We start from the raw sequence: 25,046 nt of genomic DNA, 5'->3' as shown, positions 1-25,046 counted from the left end.
AACTGCTGATTTCATTGAGTTTGGCTGCTGCGGCACAATCCTCCAACAAGGATCGATACAGATTTATCTTAAATTTAAGTAGCCAACATCGGATGAAAGACTTGTTTTTCTTACTCAATGCTACTGTGTGTGTGTGTTTGTGTGTGTGTGTGTGTGTGCGTGTGTGTGTGGCAGCCATGGGCCACACTGCACACAGCTGGTGGCGCGGCTGCAGCGTCTCGTCCCAGCAGGGTGTATTCTTAGCTCCCACAACCCAATAAGTGAAATGAGATTAGACGACACACACACACACACACACATACAACCCAAACCTCAACCACCACCACCACCCACACATGAGCACACACACAAACACAGAGACACACACACATACACACACTCATAGACACTTCAGACTGAGGCCATGTGTGGAGAGTGGCTGCTGCTGAAGTCTCCTGTCTTTAAGTTTTTTTCTGACTTTCCTGTGTGTTGTGCCTGAGGAAAGCTCTGATGTCACATGTTAACAAACATGTCAACATACATGTTCAAAGTTCTTAACATACTGGTTCCGCCTCCTAACTTCCCTCTGAAGGAGCTCTACAGTCAGGAACGTCTTATTCCACAGTGTCTAACAGTCTAATTGTACGATATACATCTTCTCCTCACTGAAGATGAATTATGTTTATTGAAGATTATTTTTGTCAAACAGATTATTATATAAATTTTCTCCTAAACTAAGCCTGAAGTAGCTGTATCTTTGAAATAAAGTTCTGTGATTCTATGATTTGAAGGAGATGTGTGAGGATGATTTTTGTTAGCATCATTCTGCTGCTGTGACGTTTGGTTCTCTCATATCATGACTTTTTTTTATACCTTACTTGCTTATTTGTTCCTATTTGTGAATAAATTACTGAATATTAATGTAGTGTTTGCTGACAATAATAACCACCCAAATTAAGACCTATTTAATATTATTAAGGCTGTGTTTAACTACATTCTCAGTCTCTATCTGTTTGTACTACACTTATATCTGCTTACACTAACTGTAAACCATTAATACGGATGTTTATACACCACCAAGCTAATGGGGGGATAATGTTGTCAAATTTTCTTATTGGGTATAATTTGTGTTTATATTAATTTACTTCTCTTTGCATGTTTAACAATCAATTTGAGACACTAATGAACTGTTATTACTATACACCTCTTATTGTCAACCTCTTAGACCCAGGTTTTACTATTAAATTCCCCATTCCAGTGTGTAAGATTTAGGTAAATGGGATATATTGGCAAAAATTTAATATAAAACAATCCTAACAATTTTGTTCCATCCAAATTGTACAAATTGCTGTTTTCTTTACCCCTAGAATGGGCCCTGTATATATTTAAATACAATATATTCAAATCAGGAGAGGGTCCTCTCTACGGAGGCCTCCATGTTCTTTTCAGTAGACCAAACTGGACAAACTAAACAAGTTTTGATCACAACTGAAGGCTACCACAGTTGTGTGAGGTTTAGGGTATTCAGCTGACACATGCAACTTCACAACTAGATGCACTAAATTCTACACACTGACCCTTTAAAGAACTTTATAGTAAATGTAATGTTACTATATCTGCTTGTTTCATCATTTGACTTAAACCACTGTGGCTGGAGTTCATTTAAATCATTTCATCCAGCCTTCAAGTTTACTAAGGCTGCCATCTTTCAAACAGAAAGATGGCAGCCTTTTCTACACATTACCCATAATCCAGTCTGACATAAATTTGGAAACTTTGGAATCCCCTCTGCTGTAACGCCTTACGGGTTTTGCAGAAAAAGGCATCTGATGAACCAAGGCAGAATTGATCATCTAAAGTAAAAAATAAAATTACATATTCATTTCTAAACTAAACTATTTTGTTAGGTCAATATTTTTTCGAATATCATTTTACAATGCTCAGCCCTGCACCTCAGTGATGTTCTCAGCTAGGACCAGGTGAGTCACTCAGAGCGCTCAGGGGTGTTACATGAGGCCAGCCAGGCTGCCTCACCTTGTTATTCAGCTACAGAGTTTTCATCAATCAGTAGTGTGGAGGTGACATTTGTCATATTTGGGATTTGCAGGATTCAAATGCAGACATTTTGCAGCCAAGCTTTAAATAGAATGTTGACCGCAGAATATTTTGTTGAGTGTGTGACAGAGAGAGTGAAGTGCTGCCAAGAAGCTTGTGTGTGTGTGTGTGTGTTTGTGCGTGTGTGTGTGTGTGTGTGTGTGTGCGTGTGTGTGTGCGTGTCTACTGGACAGTATTTTTATTTGTGTAATGTGTGTTGGAGAGTGGCTGGGGAGGGCATAAGTGAATGGCTCTGCTGTTGCATCCTCCCGGGAGACCTCTAAAACTCACGCGCACACACACACACACACACACACACAGAGAGAGAGAGAGAGAGACAGAGAGAGAGAGCGAGAGAGAGAGAGAGAGAGAGAGTACCTTAGCAGCTCCTCCTTCATCCCAAGAAAACTCCCATCTCCCTGCCATACCTCTACATCCTCGCACCGCCCCTCAACTAAAGTCGCTCACACATTCTCTCCTCAGGCAGACACACCGAGGGACGGTGGTGTTTGAAGAGGAGCCGTGCGTATTAACGCTCACAGTGTGTGTGTATGCGTCCTGCGAAGGTTGAAGAGCCCACTGCGCTCAGACGGGACAGGAGTGCTGGACCCGGCACCAAGTGATAAGCCGTCACAGAGGAGGAGGAGGAGGTGGAGGAGGCGGAAGATTCACCGGGCAGCTCGGTCAATTGGCTTTGATTTGTCCACCTCCACACGCGTCTCTCCCTGCGCATGTTTACGCGCGGCTGAGAGGGAAAGCGCACAGTTTAGTTTAGAAGAAGGGTCCGGTTGAGCCCGAGCGGCTCCAGAGATTTGACTATATATCATTTTTTTATTTAAGCATCCCGCTTTCCCCCCCCCCGTCACCCTGTCCCCTCTGAGCCAGTAGTGGCAGAGGGCGCGGGAGAACCGGGTGGACGGATCGCGGAGCTGCGCGCCTCCCCGGTGCCTGATCCACTGGATGCGGAATGATGGATTAACAGACATCTCCGGACCCTGCCTTTTATTTTTTTGCTTTCTTTTTCACCACCCCTGTCCACCTCGGGATTATTTCAGCTCGCACTGGTCTCCCCTCCATCCTTCTCGAGATGACCGAGGAATGTGTTCTGCGGTGCGTCCTGATGCTCTGCTGTGCGCTCCTCTCCGCCAACGCCAGTAACTGGCTGTAAGTTGGACTCCACGCCGCCTCTCTAACCCTCATCCTGATTTTAGAGTGCGCACCATACTCACTCCTCTCCAGTTTTATAGCATTCACCTGTTCTTTTTCTCCTCCTCATCTTCACAGCCTCCTCCTCATCTGTCCCAGTTTGGTGGTCTCTCAGGTTAATTGTTAACTATCCAAACACGCTCACACGCACTCTCACTCATGCAGGTCTCTTTCTGTCTCCCTCAGACTTAATAACTTACCAACACTGCTACATCCCCCATTACACAAGTGAGAGAGCACATGTCCTTCTTTTGAGGTGCAAGTCTCCATAAAACAGTATTTTCGTCATTGAAAAATGACAATGCATCCTGCAGGTAATATATATTAATATATTATATAATGGCAGTTGGAATTATGCAGCTGAAGGAAACAGTATATAAAGTTCATTGACCAAGTTTCCTTTCACCTTGATATCTTTCTGCTCACATTTGAGAGGAGATGCCCTTTGAAATCTGATCAGTAAATGTTAGTAATGGTGCAGTGGTGTAGAGAGATGTGAGATTTTTTTAGTGCAGGCTGTGAAACTTAATGAGCTACTTTTCTTTAAATGGCTATACAAATGTAAAAACTAGAAATGAAGAGTTCCCAGGGCAATAAAGCCCCTGCACTGCATCCTTCATAATCTTAAAAGTCTTAATCTTGTGGTTTTGTCAACACTGATGGTATTTCATTATTAGGGAGATGTGGGGTAGTTCAGCTGCATCTGAGCTCAAATAACTCCTTTTAAAAACTGACAATAGTTTCTCAATTCTTAGTGTACATTTCACGAGTTATTAAATTCTGAAAGTGAACACCAAACGTTTACACGACCAGAAGACAATATCATAAGGATCTTGCTGGAGATTAGATATAATATAAAAGTACCACACGGTCAGAAAAAGCCTTCATTTGGTAGTGGCGGATGTTGGAGCAGCCGCACTGCAGGGTCGAGCTGAGCGCTGAGCCTGTAGCTGAGCTGCACAGTGCCACCTCTTCCTGGGGCCGGTCGGTCGGGTCGCATGTGTGTGCCTGCTCTCCCAGCAGCCTGTGGGAGGTGGCCAGGTGGGTTTCTGCATTCCTCCGCAGGCTCCACTCCATTTTGCGCTGTCATTCATTCCTCTCAGCTTCTGCTAATTTACAAGCAGCGCTCATCACTCAGTCAGGACCCTCCTCAGGTGATAAGAGGTATACCTGACACTGGTGCAGCTACTGCATGCTCACCTGCTCTTAGAAACTTACAATTGAAATATCTGCTTTGCCAAACAGTGACTGCATGTTGACTTTCATATTTGTATAGTTTCCTTGTGTTAATCCATTTGTATCAGTCATAATAGTTAATGATACACTCCAGCCTGCCATGTTTACATCAGCCGAGCGCCGCAGACGGCCCAACTGACGTTGTTGACAGATTAATCAGAATAAGTCAAATCAAGGCCATGCCAAACAGCAGTGCCTACCCTCACTGAGTGCAGAGGTAATTGTGCTGTTCAGCGCTGAAGGCGTGGTGACAGCAGCACAGAGCAGGCATGTACAGGCAAGCTGCCGAGCTGCCAGTCCGCTCTACGGGGTTGCACTGTTCAGGAGAATCTGTGTGTGTGGCTGTGCGGACTGTAAATCGGAGTCCTCAGCACCTCGGTCTCACCTTAACGCTGCAGTCAATACACTCAGGGTCACGGGATGGAGGGCACTTAGATTACTGCTGTATACAAGTGGTGCCAGTTCGAACTGTAAAACATGCATTTACTAACTCACTGCACACTCACAGCAGTCTACCACAACGCCACTTGATTGGACAGGGCAACATGGAGCTCATTTCATGAGTGAAACACATGGGTGGGGGTTAGCTCTCTACATGTATTTGACTTCATGAAATACCAGCTCCCTGTGACTGTGGTGTCATGTACTTATCTCATACTCTGGCTCACTGTGGATAACAAACGCAGATGAATGATGTGAGAACATCAAGGGATCATGCATGTAGAAGACCCTGTCCCACTTCGGAGCACAGGGTACAGGGGGTCAGGGGGGTCAGGGGGTCCCTGGGCCTGTGCCTGATGGACCTGTTCTGCAATAAATCTGAGGGTAGAAGGAGTGAATATCTACTATCTATGACTGAAGCTCTTTTTCATACATTTCAATATGATATAAGATTTTGAATTAATGTAATAATATTAATTATATTATATTGGATTAATTTTTAATAGTAAACATATTTTTAGAGTTTTGGTTTTAAGATATGAAATCAGTATATATGAATCATGAAACTCTCAGAGGATGAATCGATAATTAAAACAAATAAATGCCGCCTTCGTGCTGTTATATGAGAAAATATGAAACACATTTCACTCATGAAGCCTTTCTTAAAGTTTGCATTCACTAAATAGGATTTACAAAAGTTGAGCTCTTATCGCTGAGCTGCTCCTCACATTACTGCAGCCTGACCTGGACTTCACTTTAGTCTGTCACTGTCACCTTCAGCACCTTTATAATCACTTTGCCAAATCTCTGTGGCTGCTGAGATATGCTCGGTGTCCCGCTGCTGAAAAGGGATTTCAGTGCTACTTTTCATTAGTTTGTCTGTCATCGCCCACCTCCTCAGCCTTCGCCTCTGATTCTGACCCTGCACTGACTGGTTCTGCTGCACCTGCACGCTGCTCCACGTCTGCTTTTCATCTGCATAGCTGTCGTTTTGTTTTTGATGAAATATATATATATATATATACTGGCATCTCCCTCGGCAATGGCACAAAGTCAGTAATTACCACGCTTGGTGCAGAACAATGGTAACCACTTACAGTTCAACACACATGCTCAAGCTCACACACCGACACATGCACAGCTGTTACCCAGGTATCATAGATATCCATCGAAAAACCTGCCCCTAATATTTAGCAAATTCAAAAACTCTTGTTTATTTCCAGCGAGGTACCTTTCTTGCATTTCTACCTTGTTTTCTAACATTGAAGAAATTGGACAGACATTTTCAACTGAAGCATTTTCAGCATCAGGGCAAGAATTTAGCAAAAAAGAGACTTTCAATAGACAAAGTTTAGGGAACCACTGTTCTATAGGGAACTAGGTAAGGGATCACCAAGCTGATTACAATTCTTATTGAGGTGGGCATGAATGCCAGTACTAACTTTGCAATGGCTGTCAAGATATTTCTTGAAAACAAAAATGTTAACCACAAGGTGGCGCTACATGGGAACTCAAGGGATCATCGAAGCCATTCTGATCATCCTGTGGGGAGCATACATCTACAGAGTTAAGGATGAATTGTAATAACTTTGATCCTCTGACTTGAGTGACATGCTAACAAGCTAATGACATTCCAATCAGCCTAATTAGCAGACATTAGCATGTCGACACATTGAATTAGATGGTGAAAATTACACCTGACAAACATCAACCTCAGAAGCATTCACACAAGTCATTGTGAATATATTCACGTACGAGTTTGACTTTAAATTCTTACGCTACCTTTCTCCCACATTTACTGTGTTTACTCACTATTTTTACATGAATCCATTTATTCAAACGTTACTTTAAATGTTAAGATGTACTTAACATTACTCTCAGATGCTGACCTCAGTGTAGTTGTAAATCACTTCTCTCACCACTCCTGTGGTAAAAGAAGGATTACATCTGGCATGTGTCTAAAGAAAAGACAGAAAACAAGAGGCCATGCTCGTCTTCATTTATTTGTTTAGTTAAACTGTCATGAGTCTGCTCTGCAGAAAGGATTAGAGTCCTCAGATGTTTGCTCAGGAAAGCTCTTCTCTTTTAAAACCTAGAAAGAGTTGAGTGTTTGCTTTTCAAACACTTCACTTTCAGTTGGGGACAGTGGGTTCAAGTTTGGAAGCCATGTGTTGCTGTCAACATGTAGCAAGAAACAGCAGCGAAGCCAGGGTGGAGATGAATATGATTGGAAAATCATGTATCATCAGCTAATTTATCTGGTTTATGTAAAATGTTGCTGTGTTATTCCTGTTGTCAGAGAGTTATTTATCAAACCCCCCAAAAAACACGGAATAATTAAGCCTAACTGTGAGTTGTATTGATAGGACAGACGACAATAGTGTGTGCAATGAGTATGGCGTTGTATGTTGTGACAAACAAAAGAGACAAAGGACGAAGGTTGGGGAAGATGCCGAGGGAGAAAGAGAGAGAGAAAGGTGGACCAAAATGGTCGTTCTTTATGTGTTTTAGAGGCTCAGCCCAGATGCTGCAGGGTCGGGCAAACAATCCTCTCCGCCTCGCAAAGGACAAACACGACAGAGAGAGACGGTCGTCAGAGTATCGTCAAAGTCCACTTATGTAAAGCGGGATAAAGAACACACACAAACACAGCTTTTTCTTTCTCTCTGTGTCTCTTTCATTGTCTTCCAGTTTCTTTGTGAGTGTGTAAGTGCATTTTTAAGCATGTGATCATATATTGTCTGCTTGTCTCCTGGACAACGTTAAGAGATGGCAGCTGATGGGTAACCAGAGAAAGCAGAGCCCTAGGGTATGCGGTACTTCCGGTACAAGCTGGCGCCTCGTACACACACGCACACACACATGAATGTGGTAAAGCTGTGGCATGTTATTTCGAGAACTCGTGTCACCAGAGTGAGTGTACAATTATCGTGACAAGCTTGGAGCCACAGGGAATCACTCAGGGTGACCAGATTAAGGCCAGGACAGCGCGGGGCTGACGAGGAAACATCAGGGTCGCTGAAAGACGAGAGACCGAACTGAACACACAGAGGTGCACAGGGTTTTCGAGAACAGCTGATCGAATTCTCAATGTATATGGATGCATTGACTAGACACCAAGTTACAGTGACTTTTATCTTTCAAACGTTTCAAAATATCTCGATCATGGCATCTGCAAATACCCTGCTGGGGGGGGGGGGGGGGGGGGTTGTTAGATGTGGTGAAAGAGTTTCAGGTGAAGGTCAGTGCTGACTTTGCCTGTATATCAATATTGCTGTAATGTACAGAACCATTGACTCATGGAGGCAGTTCATGTATCAACTACTGCAACTCAAATTAGTCACTCAGAGAGCGCACACCTCCACCAAGGCTGATGCTCATTTTGCCATTTAAAGCAGTGTTTCCCCTTAAAACTAGACCGTGGCAGCACGCCATATTCTAATTTGTCCCATCACAGTTTCAGAATTAACCTAAAAAATGTAAACAATTCTCAGTGTCTCAACAGAAGGGAGCACTAACTTTGTGTTTTGCTCTGCATTGTATAGCTGTGTGCAGCCATATTATGTCTATAAAGTTGTTACTGTCCATACAGACCTCAAAGTTTCAACTGCAGTTGCATGTCCCCGCAAGTGGTATGCAATGCAGTTCTGTATCTCAGATGAGAACTTGTCTCTCACTCTTGAGTCAATGTACTTCACTTTCCAACACTCGGAATCTGCGGCGCTACAGTGCACATGCACGTGAACCCCTCGACTGCCATAGGTTGAATGAATTCTGTGGGAAATGCTGCAAAGGAATTGAAACAAACTTTCAGCAGACAACCTTTTATTTTTAGATCCACCAAAATTGACTCTGTTCTTTCCTGAATCACACTGCATCCTTCCACTAAGTTTTGATGGTAATCTATCAAGAAGTTTTTGTGTAATTCAAATAACTAAGAGACTGAAAAAGGAAACTATAACCTCCTTGGTGTCAGGAACAATAATAATTCTGCATACAGGAAGTGCTAATAGGTAATTGGGGGTAATTTAACGTTGCCTTTGTGCCAAAATGTTAATACATTATGGTTAGAATCATGGAGCTGAAGCTTTAGCTCATGGAATATGTGGCAACAGTATCTCAGTATTGTCTGTGTGGGGCTCACAGTGGCAGACTTTTAAAATCCCTATGTCCCTGTCCAGGTTAATACCCCCTAATTATCACAGCAAGAGCAAACTGAGCATTAGGAACATGTAAGGGCATTTAATATAGCGTTCAATGCTTCACTTCAGTCTGCAAACAAAAAGTACAAAATGAAAACTTAAGGATTCTGTTCAGGCGAGGTACCAAAAAAAAGTGCGAAGCATGCTGTAAAAGAATTCTAACCTTGTGCACAGAGAGCTCTTTATACATGCAAACTTGTGCACAACACATAAGTCACACATGTGTGTTAACTGTGTAAACAGTAATCAGGAGTGGTAAATGCTGCATGTTCAAGCCTGCCCTCTGTGCATGACAGATTTCAACTTTACAAGCAGGCTCATCTTGTTATCAATTGTGATCAAAAGTGAATGCGAAAACAACACAACCATGAATTCATTTAAATCAATTATGGATGCAAGTCACTTTTGATTCAGTTCACAACTTTAGGGATATTGGCTCCACATTTACAAGGTAAGAGATCAAATCATCTTGTAGTGACTTGTCTGAAATCTTGTGTATTATCCTGCTCACATTGCAAAATATTAAACTTGTAAAATTATTACATTTCTAATTGCATATTGGATCGTACCTCTCCTAATCTATTAATAAACAAATTATTTTAACCTCATTCTCATCTTGTAGCTCATTGACTTTGAATAGGCCATTATCAAAAATGTAGCTGACCATACATTTACCATGACCTCAGGTGCACATGTAATTGATTTAATTTATTAATTAGCCACTTTGCAACGCGGTGCAGCTAAATAACAGAAACACATAGGTGACACGGTTATGCTCTCATTAATCTAATAACATAGACATCCAGCTTTGGCAAACAAGCTCTGACAAGCTGTCTGAGGGCTACTGGGACCCACTGGAAACTGATTGGCCACTTACAGTCTTTCTGATTGGTGACTTCCGGATGCTGTAAACCTGTCTATCGGTTAGTCAGTCTACCACCAGATCTGGATAGACTACTGATTCTGGATGTGGTAAAGACATTCATTGAGTCCAGAAGATGTATCATACTGACTTTAGTGATTCTCTCTTTTCCTCTTGATGTTGCATTTGTGTTTTGTAGTTAAACAGATGTTTGATGAAATCATTTGATGAATTGGCCTTTCTTCAGCTAGACACATTGATATACTTCCCAGGATGAACTGTTATCATCTTGGTGATTCCATTACTGACTTGAAACGCAGTGCCATAAACATATCAATGTTTCATCAATATTTAAATACTTTTTGGATTTGGATTAGTAACAATAATAAACTGAATGGTGCCTGAGCACCTAGTATAGCTGTTGACTATAAATCCTGTGTCGGAATAGGTTGAAATGGCAAAGTATTATGTGAAAATCCGATGACATGTTTCAGCGTAATAGAAAATACATTGAAAACTAAGGGAAGACACCTGCAAGGGGATGATGGGTCACAGATTTGCAGAGCCCAGCACCAACATGACATAACCACACATGGCGATAATCTTTTTCCAAATAACCCCAACAGCACAAGTCCACCAACACGCCACGTAGGGGGTGATTTGAGCAATCCAGCTGAGTTTACCTTCAAACTGAAATGGTCACAGGTACATAGCACAGCAATCAGCAGCAGCCAAGTCCTGCATTTAGACACAATCAGCTGTTCACAGCTATTGTTTCCTGAAAGCTACAGACAGAGCCAGAGCGCCGGTTACATGACCTGGAATACAATAGAAAGTGGAACAAAAGACAGTTGGATGAGGCTGGTGCCCACGTACGTTATACTGACACACGTGTACATAAATACACACACATAAATGCACACACACACACAAACTAATTGGCTCCTAGTCTTTTGGGGCCACAGCACTAACACCAAGCACTAGGTTCATTTCATGGCTTTTAGGACCTCTTTTCCCAAATGTGTGTGTATATGTGTGTGTGTGTGTGTATATTTGTGTATATGTGCGTGTGTGTATGGGTGTGTGTGTGTGTGCGTGTATATTTGTGTATATGTGTGTGTGTGTATGTGTGTGTGTGTGTGTGTGTGTGTGCGTGTGTGCGTGTGTGCGGGTTGTGGTGTTGGCAGAGCATGTTATTTTTAGGGGGAAATGAGCTCTAGTGGAGCCAGCAGAATTAAAAATACACTCAGACACGTGTGGGCACACACACACACACACACACACACACAACCACACGAGTGCTGGCAGACACACACACAATATAAGTGTTGATTGAACTCATCAGGTATTTTTTATTTTCTCCATAAACTCTTTCCCCACTTATTCCTCCCTGCCTCCTCTCCTTTTTCTCTTCTGCACTGTCGGACTTTAAATGATTCCCAGTGTCCTTTTTCCATTTTCTTCCCCCTCCCTCTTATCTTTCATTCTTTTCATTCGAGGTACTGTCTCCCCACGCGGTTTATTTCATTTGTCACTGAATACGGCAAGAAAAAGGTTGTTTTGAGTGTGATGACTCACAATTAGATCCACCTCGTCTTCTAATACAATAACTTCCACATCCAACCATTATTACCACCACCTCCCTCAGATTCGTGAACCAATGACTGAACATCACCAATGCTTTGTTTTTTCTTTTGGATGTTTCAGTTAATTCTCAGTGAGATATCCAACTTTTTTATGATTCATGCGTTTAACTCCTGGCAAAGATACATGCATATTACCATAGCTATTTCCCTAATGCTTTATATCCTTTACTCTGTCTCAAAGCACACATTATCTTTAAAAATCATACATCTACATAGTTTTGATATTCCCATCATCTTCAACATGACATCAACAGCAGTGCAATCAAGTTAAAGGGTAACGCTTAACTGCAGCCGTTCCCACATCCACCACAGTAATGCTGTTGTGTTAATGTTGAGTTATTCAATAATCAGTTACGAGTATCAAACAATATCATCTAAAAGTCAAGCTTGAGCACTGGCATGCACTCCGGATAATCTCCAGAGGGGCCTTATGTGAGCAAATGTCTGAGTGTGAGGCTCTGGAGTTTGTCTTGCTTGCGCCATGTTAAGAACTTGGAAAATGTCTCAATGAACAGTTGTGAAATCACAGCAGGAGATCCCCCACAGGATTCACTAAGAGCGAGGAGGTGTGTTGATGGCGTTTCTAACACTTGAGACGCAAAAATTTAAAAAGTAAACAATGCAAACATCTCAAGATGAAAAAACACTTCCTTTCACGTAAAAGACACTGACAAACATATCAAACAAGCTTTTGGTGATAAGGGCTGATGGCGCTGTCGATGTGCTGGAAACAAAAGTCTGTGATTTTGGAACCGACATTTTACTTCATACATAACATACTTGCAGTCTGCACGACCCCTGATCCCTGAAGAGTCGAAGAATCTCCCACTGCGTTGTTCATGTGTAAAAAGACAAACACCGGAGAAGGTCCAGACCCAGATCTCTGGACATTGACCGGACTGAATTTCTTCATGTGATTAATGGCCCTGCTTGTGAGACACTGTTTTAATAGACATGGGTTTTAGGTCAACTGGCACCACAGAGCGATATGTGTAATTCAAACACAAATTAAAGTGCCTTTTGTGACAAATATGGAGAAAACATTGGACCTGATTTACAGATATCAGGGGTCAAGGTGTCAGTAGCAGGACAGGAGCTCAACGACACCGGACTTCAAAGGTTCAAAGGTCGTCTCACATTTGCAGGTCAGTGGTGGTCACTGAGATCCACGTTTGCTTTCTTTGCAGCTCTGCTTTCTCTTTTCTTCAGGAAATATTGATTACGAATGGTGTCAGTTGACATATAGAGTTTTTTTAAAGAGCATGATGCACAGCTAAAGTTGAGGAAAATACAAGTATGTTATATTTATAGTTCTTTTCACAACTGCTTCCTTTTGTAAGGAAAAATCTTCATTGTCAAACATCATCAATGATGCTCCAAAAATCCAGACCCCAACTTGTTAAAAGTCACAGATCAGACCTTTAAAAACTAATAAACACTGTAGTTCAATTCAGAAAAGATATCAAGATAGATTTGTATTTCAGAACTTAACTAGTACGTTATTCACATTCGCCTGCAATGGGCAGCTGAAGAATGCTTTTCAGGAAAATCTTGAAAGTTGTATAAGGTCTTTCTTCAATTGCCAACACACTGGCCATCTAAAACTGTCCACTGTTCAGTGATATATCTACAGGTAAACTGGGAGAATAGTGCCCTCTTGAGGTCACAACATGTCTTACATACTGTAGGTGTCCACTGCAGAGGGGACAGGGAGGGTTAGCTCAGGTCACACCAGCATTTATCTTTTCTTGAAGTCTCCTGCAGGCCTCTCTGCTGGCAGCACTGAATCTGAGGCTATATTGTTTGCGGTTATGAAACTGAGCTGTCGCCTCATTTCAGTTTAATTCTCCGTTTGTTGGTCTAAAACTAAAGAAAAATATTGTGCATCAAGTAAAGACTCGACTGTAAGTTGTTGCAGCATTGCCTGCAGGTCGGTTGGTTCCTTTAAGAGCCGTGCACAGCAGCTCAGTAGAAAAGACGTTTCTTAGACTCTTTCTTGCAGCTCTGCTCCTTTGCATTTCCAATCCATGCTATATTTACCTGTCGGTGTGTGCCTCCGCTGTGTGCTCAGTGCTGGAAAGGCAAACACCAGGATATTTTCATATAAATACACATCAGAGATGATGGAGGCAGAGAGTGAGCTACAGTTGGTGAGCATTTGTGTCCCTTTGTACGTGTGTGTATGTGTTGACTGTCATGCAGATGTGTCCAGCATCCATATGCCCTCTACCCCTTTTTTTCCTTTTCTGCACAGTCTCTTATATTAGAGTCAAAGAAGTAAAAATATACAGTATATCTTTTATTTATATATTCAATGTTGAATTAAGAGAGTGTCAACGCAGAGTTGCAGAAAATGTATTGGTTAGATATATTTCAGCCAGAATGAGTGTTTTATGGGACTAAGTTATAGGAAGGGTGTATGGGACTTAATGTTAAACTACATAAAAAGAGAAAACAGTGGATAGTATAAAGTTGAGATATCCAACCTAGATTTCCCTAGAATTAACAGAATGGGGATAGGAATATCTACAAATTGCTTGTTTTGTCTGACAATAGTCTCAAGACAATTCGTTTACACCAAAACAATATAATTAGAAAATTCAAAAATTTCATTAAGAAGCCTAATTTGTTTGTTTATTGTCTTAAATGAATGGCTTACATGAATAATTTTGAATATTTTGAAACATTCATGTCAAATGAATAATTCCAATTCCATGCAATATGAAATAAGTCACTATTCTTAGCACAAACCATTAGATACAAATATTTTCAAACCAGTCATTACACCTCAGTTCAGGTAAAAGATCAAAGATCCATTTCCTTCAGAGCGTCTCGCTGTCTTCCTTCAGAATGAAGCTCTACAAACGAATATGTAGAAGGTTGAGTTTAGATTGAGTCGTTACATATGACTTAACTATTATTTGACCATTAAAATTGTTGATTTATTTATTGTTGATCAACTAAACATGAATCCAGTATTCTTACACTGAAACACATAATCTGATAACTATTTTTTAAATTGAAAAAAGAGTTATTCATATTAAGAGAGGCTAAAAGCTGTTATATGCGTTTTTATATTATCCTTCGTCTTCTTGTCTGCAGATAAGAACGTGCGTCATCGTGTCTCCTCTGCTAGAAATTATCTCGTATTTTCAGTTTCAGCCTCCCATGAGTCTGTGGGGGGCTCAGGGTGGGAGGTATGGAGCATTCCACCTGGACACTAGTGTGTTCGCAGGCCGCTGTGTGTTTGTGTTGCATTACACATGGCAGCCTTCACAACATGACTGGCTCCACTGGGCTTAGGCCCCTGGGATTTAAGCACGCAACTACCAGAGGCTAGAGAGAGAAGAGGGAGAGGAATGAAGATGAGATGGGGAATGGTGTGTTTGTGTGTGTGTGTGTGTGTGTGTGTGTGTGTGTGTGTGTGTGTGTGTGTGCGTGTGTGTGTGTGTGTGTGTGTGTGTGTGTGTGTGTGTGTGTGTGTGTGTTTGTGTGTGTGTGTGTTGCCCTGTCCTTCTATGGTTTGACTCCTCTGTCTCTGTATTGAGGTGTTTTGTTAACCTCGTCTCTGGGAAGTGAAGGGTACGCACAGTAGAATGAACAGATAAAAGGAGTTAGGGCAGCAACCGCTCACACACACTCGCCCAAGGCCTGCGCTAGACTTTTCCCACGCGTGTATGCACACACCCACACACATACACACATGCAGAACATCACCTGAATAACAGCTTATCCAATGTTTATTAAATGTTTCCAGGGTGAATGTCAGGCCATAGGGATGATGTGTGTGTCTTTGTGCGTGCGGTGCTGACCGTCGGTAGAGCAGCTTTCCGTTGTTGTCTCGTATTTTCTGTCTGATGGTCTCCCAGCTGGATGCCTCGGCCCGAACGCCGTGCCCTGCCCAAGGCTACGCTAAACAACAAAGGGGGATCAAACATCCCACATGGCTTTGATGAAAGCCTCACAACTGCAGTGGAGTAAATCAGTGCAGGGCAGAGCTGAGCTGGAAGGGGGTGTGGGGGGGGGGGGGACCTGTTGAGAAATAACCCTCATGGACAGAGGTCTGTTTTGAACCTCTTTTTCATTTTCTGATTTTCTATTCAACGAGAGTTGTTGTGCTGATATTCTTTGGAAATTGTGCAACTGAATTAACTTCAAAACTGTTGTCTATTGTTACATGTGACATTACATTGGCATCTTTGCACGGAATGAAGAGACTCTTCTGTTAAAGCTGCACAGATGGACTTTTCTGACCATGTGGGAGCAGAAGAACAACACTGTTGTTGGTCTCCACCAGTCCCTGAGGGAAATACCTGGCTCTTTGAGAGACTAGTTGCTAAACATAGTGGACAATTTAGCAGCTAGTCTCTTACTGGGTAGTGTAAAGTGCGCTCATCAGACCCAGTCAAGTTTCTTTTGCAATCTACCAAACACTCTGCAGAGGTGAGGGAAACTACAGCAATCCCTCACACATCAGACGCTTAATACTAGTGTAGAAATAGCTACTACAGCTTTCAACAAAATGTTGGGATTTCCTGACATGAAGACATTGCAGACGCTCTGAGGAATATTAAAATTAAAATAGTGCCTCATGCATAAGTTGTGGTGAACGTTACGAGCGAGTGAGGTCACCAGCAAGGGTGGATGTGAGCGGAAGTGGCTGAGATGAGGTGGAGTGGGAGAGAGCGGGGTTATCACAGCGATGAGTGCAAAATACTGACACTGTCTGGTCGGGAAGAGAAGAAGGAGGCCATCAAAGAGGAAGGGAGAAAGAGAGAGAGATTATCTGGGCTGTTGAGAGGAGGAGATGAAAGGGTGAATGGAGAGGAGGAGCTGTTTGACCTGCGTGAGGATGATATACTTATATACTACCTCATTGTGCACTAATGCTAAGCGTCCAGTACTTCTTTTGCTGGTAGCATCCAAACTCAGGAGGGTTCAAAGAGCTGCGATGTAGCTACCAGCTGACAGTGGCAAAAGAAGAAAAATTATCTTGATGTCATGCACAAACGTTCATATCTATCAACCCTGTGCACTGATGTAAAACACTGCTACTAAGACTACTGTCAATAATCTGAGGGCAGAATCCCTTGCCTTCTGGATTTGTGCCAAGGGTTTGATTGAGACAGGCAGACAGGGCTTCACTGAGGTATGTGTGGTCTTGGGAACTCATAACCGGAGACCCAGAAAACAAGCCTGAGAAAAACAACAGGTCTACTTGCTCTTGTAGCAGCCTTAAGGTTCATTTTGTTGGAATTTGTTTTTATTGGGTGCCATTTGATATTCAAAACCTGCCCATTGTATGCAGCAGCCTGCAAACACTGAATTCATCCCTTCATATTAAAGCAGGATGGTGATCACATGTATTATACCTTTCCTTTAAACACTCCATCGATAACAGTTGTGCTGTATGTGGGAGTGCCAGTTGGATTAAATATGGTTTCTGTTTTTATGTGATATTTAAGACTTTACCTGTTGGATAACAAGGTCTTAATAAGCTAAAGGGAAAAACTCATTTCCTTTAATTTAGGATTACATAGAAGAAATCTAAATATTTAAGTGAGTGAAATATAATTGGCAAACTACTTTCCACTTTTTTGCAGTGCAACTTGCAGTCTGTTTCTTTGAATCCACTGATTTGTCCTTCTGTGCATAATTATTGGAAAAATGCTTGGGTCAGGTGAGGAATTATCACCTCTTCCTTTGTTTTAGAAAAACTAACTGGACTTACAGACTCAACATGTGTTTAAATGACGTCGACAGACACTCTGCGGTGTAGACAGTACATAATCAGGGCTGCTCCCTCTGTGGGACACTCACTGAAGAAGACCTATTTCTGTAGGCTGCAGCTGGCCCACGAGATATGAGACTGAAGTGAGGTGAGGTGGATGTGTGAGGGTCAAGGCATCAAGACCAATGCCATTTTCTCGGATTATGATATCTGCCTGACCTGGAGGTGGTGTGTGTGATAAACCACTTTCCCTCCTCTCAGTGTCCTCATTACCAGACATTTACCCAAAACATTCCCACAACCTCATGGGAACAAACACTCCTGACACCATCTCTGCTTCTCTCCTTTCGTCCAATTTCACCACCGTGGTTTGTAAGGAGACATTAAACATGGCGGTAATTTGTTGAAATCATGTGTTGTGTCTGTCTTAGAATTTACCTCTTTAACCTGCAGACATCATAGTCAGTTATTTCAACATCTTCTACTTGCACTTTAAAGTCCCCTATAAATCCGATCTTTTTCCATTTGTAGAACAAAACTTAAAGAGATCCTGTTGTGTGCTTTTCTTTTTCTGCCAGGTACTTGGCCAAGCTGTCGTCAGTTGGAAGCATCAGGGATGAGGAGACGTGCGAGAGGTTACGAGGCCTCATCCAGAGACAGGTTCATACCTTTAACTACTGACTATTATGATTCAAACATTATAACTCTATGTTCATGGTTCTTTTCATGCATCCTGGTGACACATTCACAAAAAACACTCAAACATGGTGGAAGTCATTGCCCTGCCGTAGAGGGTTTTCTTAGAAAAGCAGATGCACCTGTGTTTAGTTCAGCTGTTCATGCATGGCAGAGACCTGAAGCTTTCACATGTACCTGTGTGGAGGGTTGCAATGTTTCCAAAGTTGAGCAGGCATGCATTGAAAAGTTCAGATTTTGTTATTGCAGATATTCCCTGTTGACAAAAGCATGGACCATGAAATAATGATGATTAAATATTCAGTGTTTCTAAACAGAGCGGCCAGAGATGGTAAAATGGTTTGTTTCTAAAGCTCAATTTGAGTCCGAAATGTCGACTGCTAGCAATATAAGCATTGAAGCTATAGTTACAGCGCAATCGGGGGTTCTGAAGTAATAAATACTGCATCAACCGATGCAGAAAGTGCAGCCCAGACCTTGTTTATCTGCTGTAAAGATTTCTTAAAACATCTTTATCTTCGACGTTCAAACGCACCACTGTGCGAAATTTGAATTATCTTAATTTAAATAGGTTAGGTTTGTAGAGATAAATACAGAAATTAAGCTACAATATTGAAAGTAACTAACGCTTACTTGGGACTCCAGAGCAAACCACTAACTGTCTTAGCTTATACAAGAATCTGAAGTTTTTTAGCCTGTGAATCAGCCACGGGAAAGTCTTCCAGGAGCTAAACCGTCTTGAAACCCCAAACACCATAAGCGTGTTGACGTGACTGACAACTCTGAACTTGTACCCCTGTCTTTGGCCTTCTCTGAGGCTCGCTCAAAATCTTTGGAGGAAAATATCCGCTCTGTTGCCAAGCTGTTCACTGAGTCACACACATCTTTGACAGCACATTCCCACACCAAGATCTATTCAGTGAGATATTTCAACAAAAAACTATTACAAAAAAAGGTAAATACTTTATCTTTGATAAAGACATGAATTCAAATAACTTGACGAAAAGGTGAAAATGGAAAATCGCTGTGGCAAAGGTTGTGAGTCTATAGATAGGCTTTGTTAACACATCACTTAGTATCTTTAATTCATATGAGGACAATACTTAACCCGTCCCTTAACCAGGGATCACATCATACCCGTGTGAATATTGCACCAACATTTCATGAAAAGTGAAGGATTAAATGATATAAATGAATAATACCCTGACACAGAATTTGATGCGTCATGTACATGTCGATAAACCTCTGGAAACCAATATGCTTCTTTGAGAATGTCGATCCATTATGAGTCTCATCTTTCCATCCCTTAATGCATCTGATACCAAATTCAGTATGTTAGCTTGACGTAGCACCTGTGTGTTTCTGCTCCAGGTTCAGATCTGTAAGCGCAGTGTGGAGGTAATGGATGCGGTGCGTCGTGGAGCCCAGCTGGCGATAGATGAGTGTCAGTTTCAGTTTCGAAACCGCCGATGGAACTGCTCCACACTCGAGACAATGCCTGTGTTTGGCAAAGTGGTCACCCAGGGTAAGAGAACACACTGCAGTGACTCTGTACTATGGACAATGTGTCAGATTGTAGTTATGTAAGTCGATTTGGATAAAAGTGTCAGCTAAATGAAATGTAATGTAATGTGATGTTTCAGTCAACTTAAATATACAAGAAGCTTAGTTAGTTTAAAATTTGGCAACAAATTTGTGTTTGGTTCCATTTGTGTTGGTTTAACCGCCCCCTGTATGTTAAAGTCTGGCCTCCCTCCCAGGGACTTGAATACACCCTTTATCTGAATATACACACCTCTTTTTGAAATTCAGAGTGAGAAGCTCCTTTCAGTTCCATAGTCAAACAATATGACTGTGTTTGTGCATGTGTGTGTCTGCTAGGCACCCGTGAGGCCGCCTTTGTGTATGCCATCTCAGCAGCCAGTGTGGCGTTTGCGGTCACGAGGGCCTGCAGCAGCGGAGAGCTGGAAAAATGTGGCTGTGACCACAATGTACATGGAGTCAGTCCAGAGGGTAGGTCTCTCTCTCTCTCTCTCTCTCTCTCTCTCTCTCTCTCTTTCTCTGTCTCCCTCTCTCTCTCCCACACACACACACTCCCACACACACACACATGCAATACAAATTTTATGTTGAAAAGTCCTGACAGATTGGTAGCTTAGTAATAATGACATATTCTCTACTTGCGTGTAAAGCCAGATCTTTTACAGCATCAGTAAACTTATATTTTTTCTGTAATATATAATATCTATACTAAAAATGTAAAAGTGGAGTGTTTATGCAATGTTTTTAACGGGGAGGAAAGAGCCATTCAGAAAACCAATCCGTCTCTATTTGAATATTGTGTCCCAGGGTTCCAGTGGTCGGGCTGCAGTGACAACATTGCGTATGGTGTGGCTTTTTCTCAGTCCTTTGTGGACGTGAGAGAGAGGAGTAAAGGCCAGTCGTCCAGTCGGGCTCTCATGAACCTGCACAACAATGAGGCTGGGCGAAAGGTAACGCACTGCTCTTCAAAGACAATCTGCCCATTTGTAGAACACTCCACTGAAGTCTAGTGTATTAAGTATTAGAGGGAGGTGTTTTCTATAGCTGCTGGGAACAAGTTTTTTTTACCTTGACATAGTTTGTTGTGTGTGTTACATCAGAGTCTGGAAGTTTACAACAGAAACAACACAGAGAGGAATGAAAAGTCTTTTTTCTTTCGTGGAACGTTTAGTTAGGTTTCAAGTAATTTTTTCTAAAGGCCAATTCATATGAGACATTTGCAATTCCAGACTCAAGTCATCTTAGATTAATCCAAGTCACCTTTTTAGTATTTATGTTGTTTTGTGAAAGTTTAAGTCAAGTTTCAAACAATATGGGATAAATCATAGTTTAGTCTTATGTTATTTAAATTCAGTCCAAATCAAATCTCAAGTAAACAAAGTTCAAGTCATTCAAGACGAGTCAAGTTAAGTCAAACATCTTTATGTGAATATTTCCTGTTGGTTCCTGAATGTTGCCCAGTAAAATGTAATTAATGTCTTTTATAATAGACCTAATGATACATAATAGACCTAAACAATCTTTAGAAAGGGATGTCAACAGACTTAAAAATGTACATTATTAATTACATGATTTGTGATTAATCTAATTTAACTGTATATATCAATATGTGATGTTTAACTGAAATTCAGATTAAAATGATTAAGGTAGCCTTATGTGTGACTTGATGCAGTTCCACCTGTGCATTTGTCCCTGACTGTGCAATTTAAATAAAAATATAGTACTTTTCTGGTCTTGATAAGAACTTTACAGTCCAGTTTAACCATTCACCCATTCTAAAACACATTTATACAGTTCATCTGTGTGCAGCCCTTTCAGACATCACTCACACACTGCTGCCACAGCTGTTAGGGGCAATTATGGGGTTCGGTCTCTTGCCCGAGGATGCTCCAGCATTGGCAATGGAAGAGCTGGGTATCTAACCATCAATGTTCTGAACCTCCTGAGCCACAGCCGCCACACAGAGGGCAAACAATCTATAATAATGTTTCTGTTATTATTAAGCAGTCAATCAGATTACATGTTAGGGCTGCAAGGCCTCCTTGTCTGTGGTTAACATGAAAGTCCCAAGATAAGTTTTTAGAGACTCAGGTTTGAGGACCGTTAAGTCTCACAGCAGTCAAGTCAAAAGCAAGCCCCAGTCCTTATTTGTTTGTCCCTTGTCCCAATCTCATGTCCACAGCTCTGGTAGCAGTAAAAACTTAGTTATAGTTGTTACTGTAGCAACAAAGGGTCTGTTTTTTAGAGGTGTATGCTGGCAGTGGTGTTGATCACCACCTCGTCTCTAAAGATATTACTCATCTGCATCATCTTGTTTCACTGTCTGTCAGCTAACATGAGGTTCTTTGGCGTCTCTTCAGGCCCTCTTGTCCCACATGCGTGTGGAGTGCAAATGTCACGGAGTCTCGGGCTCCTGTGAGGTGAAGACCTGCTGGAAAGCCATGCCGCCGTTCCGCAAGGTGGGCAACATCATCAAGGAGAAGTTTGACGGCGCCACTGAGGTGGAGCAGCGCAAGGTGGGCACCACCAAGGTCCTGACGCCTCGCAACTCCCAGTTCAAACCTCACACGGACGAAGACCTGGTCTACCTGGAGCCCAGTCCAGATTTCTGCGACTACGACCCACGCACGCCGGGTATGCTGGGCACGGTGGGCCGCCAGTGTAACAGAACGTCAAAGGCCATTGACGGCTGCGAGCTGATGTGCTGCGGCCGCGGCTTCCAGACGCAGGAGGTGGAGGTGGTGGACAGGTGCAGCTGCAAGTTCCACTGGTGCTGTTATGTCAAATGCAAACAGTGCCGCAAAATGGTGGAGATGCACACTTGCCGGTGATGGGATTGGGAGCGTGGAAAGCACTGCTGATGGACAAAACAAACGCCCCCCCACTCTTTATCAATTAACAAGGCTGGAGGGAGCAAGGAGGACTTGTGAAGCTCCTTCTTCTCCTGCTCCAAACCACCCCGCCCGCCTACTCCTGGAAACAGACTGAGTGGCTAAGAGGTCAAAGGTCATTCTATTCATTTCATGCCACCGTGTATGGATATGGGTAGTTTATGCATGGGATTTCCTACAAATCCCATACACAGAGGCAGTTTGTTTCTTCTCAAGTAGAGAGCATCTTTCACTCTCAGTCCCCCTCCCTCACTCTCGTATTTGATTTGTCATTGATGCTTATTATTTTTGTAATGTTTAACTTATTTGTTGAGACTGACGGGGGGTGGACCTAGGAGGAGGGGACGTACGAGTGAAGATAAGAGACAAAGTGGACCCATGGGTTGGCAGGTGGATGGGTGGGATTAAGGGGGGGTGTCAAGAGGAGTGTTATTTGCCCTCTGTCCTTGCTGCTGCTGCTTCGATGACTCATTTCGTGGATGTCAAAAAAGGGAGACGCCAGGTCTGTCAGAGGACTTGAACAACAAAGAGGAGCGAGTCGTGGATGGACCTTCTGCGATTTGCATCCTCGGTGTAACATGGCTGTGCAGCGCTGGGGTGCAGTTGCTGTTAGGTCAATATTTTACCCCCTGCAATGCCCTGATGCTGCTCCACTCACGCACACACACTAATACACACATATACTCACACACTCTGTCTCTGTCCTGGAGGATGATGATGATGAAGATGATGATGATGATGATGATGATGATGATGATGATGATGATGATGATGATGATGATGATGATGATGATGATGATGATGATGATGATGATGATGACGGCGACGATGATGATGATGATGATGATGATCATGATGATCATGATGATGATGATGATGATCATGATGAAAATGATGATGATCATGATGAAACTGATGATGATCATGATGAAACTGATCATGAGGAAAATGATCATGATAATGATCAAGTTGATGAACAGGTGAAAGCCACTGTCTGCTACTTTCTGTTTTTTCTGTCGGCCATGACAGGTGACTGGCATCAGACACAAAACAATCACAAACTTAACTTAAAACAACTCTAAAACAACAACCGTATTCATTCATAGCTGCTACCTGCAACAGGAAACCAGAAACCTTGTACTGAAACCGCTTCCAGATCAGATCGAAAATGAACATTGTGTTGTGAATATGTTGCGTGCCCATTTTGATTGATTTAGATCTTGGCCTCCTCTTGCAAGCCGGCATCTGCCAGATGCTAGTTGACTTAACGCAAACACAAGTAAACAAACAGCGACGTGCATGCACCAGCAAACACACAGTGTAAACACACACACACACACACACACACACACAAAGGGGTCTGAGAGGGCTGCCGAGCATGTTCACCATGCATGATGACTGAAGCACTTTCTCTCCAAGCGCACATAGAGCTCTCGCTCCACAACAAGCATCCAACCACATATTAAGTGTTTCTATCTCTCTTTCTCTGACACACACACACACACACAAACACACACACACAGAGTTTCTCAAGCCACTGTCAGGACTCTCTTGTTGTCTTGTACCACCACCATAAAGCCAAGCTTTCCTATAATAACGTGCTATCATTATAGATACATACTGTAGATCTGTAAAGACGTATACACTGAAGAAGACTATACTGCCTATGAATGTATGTTAATACGGAATATATGCTGTGTCAAAAATGACTGTTGTGAATTCTTTCCAAAGAAACGACATGTCGTGTGTGTGTGTGTGTGTGTGTGTGTGTGTGTGTGTGTGTGTGTGTGTGTGAGAGACTGAGTGAAAGAATGCCATAAAAATGATGATGCCCAGAAGGAAAGAAAGAACATGAGAGGACAGAAAGATGGAAAGTGAAAGAGCATATCCTATTCCACCACAAGACCCTGAAAAGCACACACATACACACACACACACACACACACACACACACACACACACACACACACACACACTCAGACACACACACGTGGCCTTGCTGACAGACAAACACATATTTCAATAAAATCGTCCATTTCCCGTGTCTTTCAGCTGCGTTATTATGTGACCACAGCATGCGCCGTGTGTGTGTGCAGTTTGTGTGAGGTACATTTCACCCCGGGGTCCTTCCCTGCACCCCCGACACATATAAACACAATCTCCTCACATACAGTATATCTAGCAGCGATAGCTGAACGTGTTTCCCGAGGCGCTGGGAACCTGGTCGTCTGGTTTTGGGGAAGAACCAGGGCAGCCGCTTGGGTTTCAGTGAGCGCCTGATTGGGTTTGGGCTGAAGAGGGAACAGAGGCAGGAACACCGGGCTAGAACAGGGATTACAGTGAAATGCAGACCACATGGCACAAGCTTTTTCCCTCCTCTTGTCTCTATCAATAGAATACTGCCCCCCCCCCCCCCCCCCCCCCCACAGCACACACACACACACACACACACACACACACACTGGCTTTGCTGCTCTTTCTCCTGCAATATGACTTTGACTTACGCTGGTTCCAGTCTGC

The 25,046-nt window shown here is 42.5% G+C and overlaps 1 protein-coding gene across 1 annotated transcript; it reads left to right on the top strand.

Moving 5' to 3' along the window:
- Positions 1-2,548: 2,548 nt before the first annotated feature.
- On the top strand, positions 2,549-24,333 carry wnt4 (wingless-type MMTV integration site family, member 4). The gene is made up of 6 exons (XM_062394691.1): positions 2,549-3,237; positions 17,976-18,057; positions 19,465-19,618; positions 19,975-20,106; positions 20,443-20,585; positions 21,996-24,333. Exons 1-6 carry the CDS (start codon positions 3,161-3,163, stop codon positions 22,464-22,466), a joined length of 1,059 nt encoding a protein of 352 aa, XP_062250675.1. The 5' UTR covers positions 2,549-3,160; the 3' UTR covers positions 22,467-24,333.
- Positions 24,334-25,046: the final 713 nt, after the last annotated feature.

Source organism: Platichthys flesus, chromosome 2 (genome assembly GCF_949316205.1).
Source record: "Platichthys flesus chromosome 2, fPlaFle2.1, whole genome shotgun sequence".
In the NCBI taxonomy this organism is placed as follows: domain Eukaryota; kingdom Metazoa; phylum Chordata; class Actinopteri; order Pleuronectiformes; family Pleuronectidae; genus Platichthys; species Platichthys flesus.
This window is presented reverse-complemented; position numbering and strand designations above follow the sequence as displayed.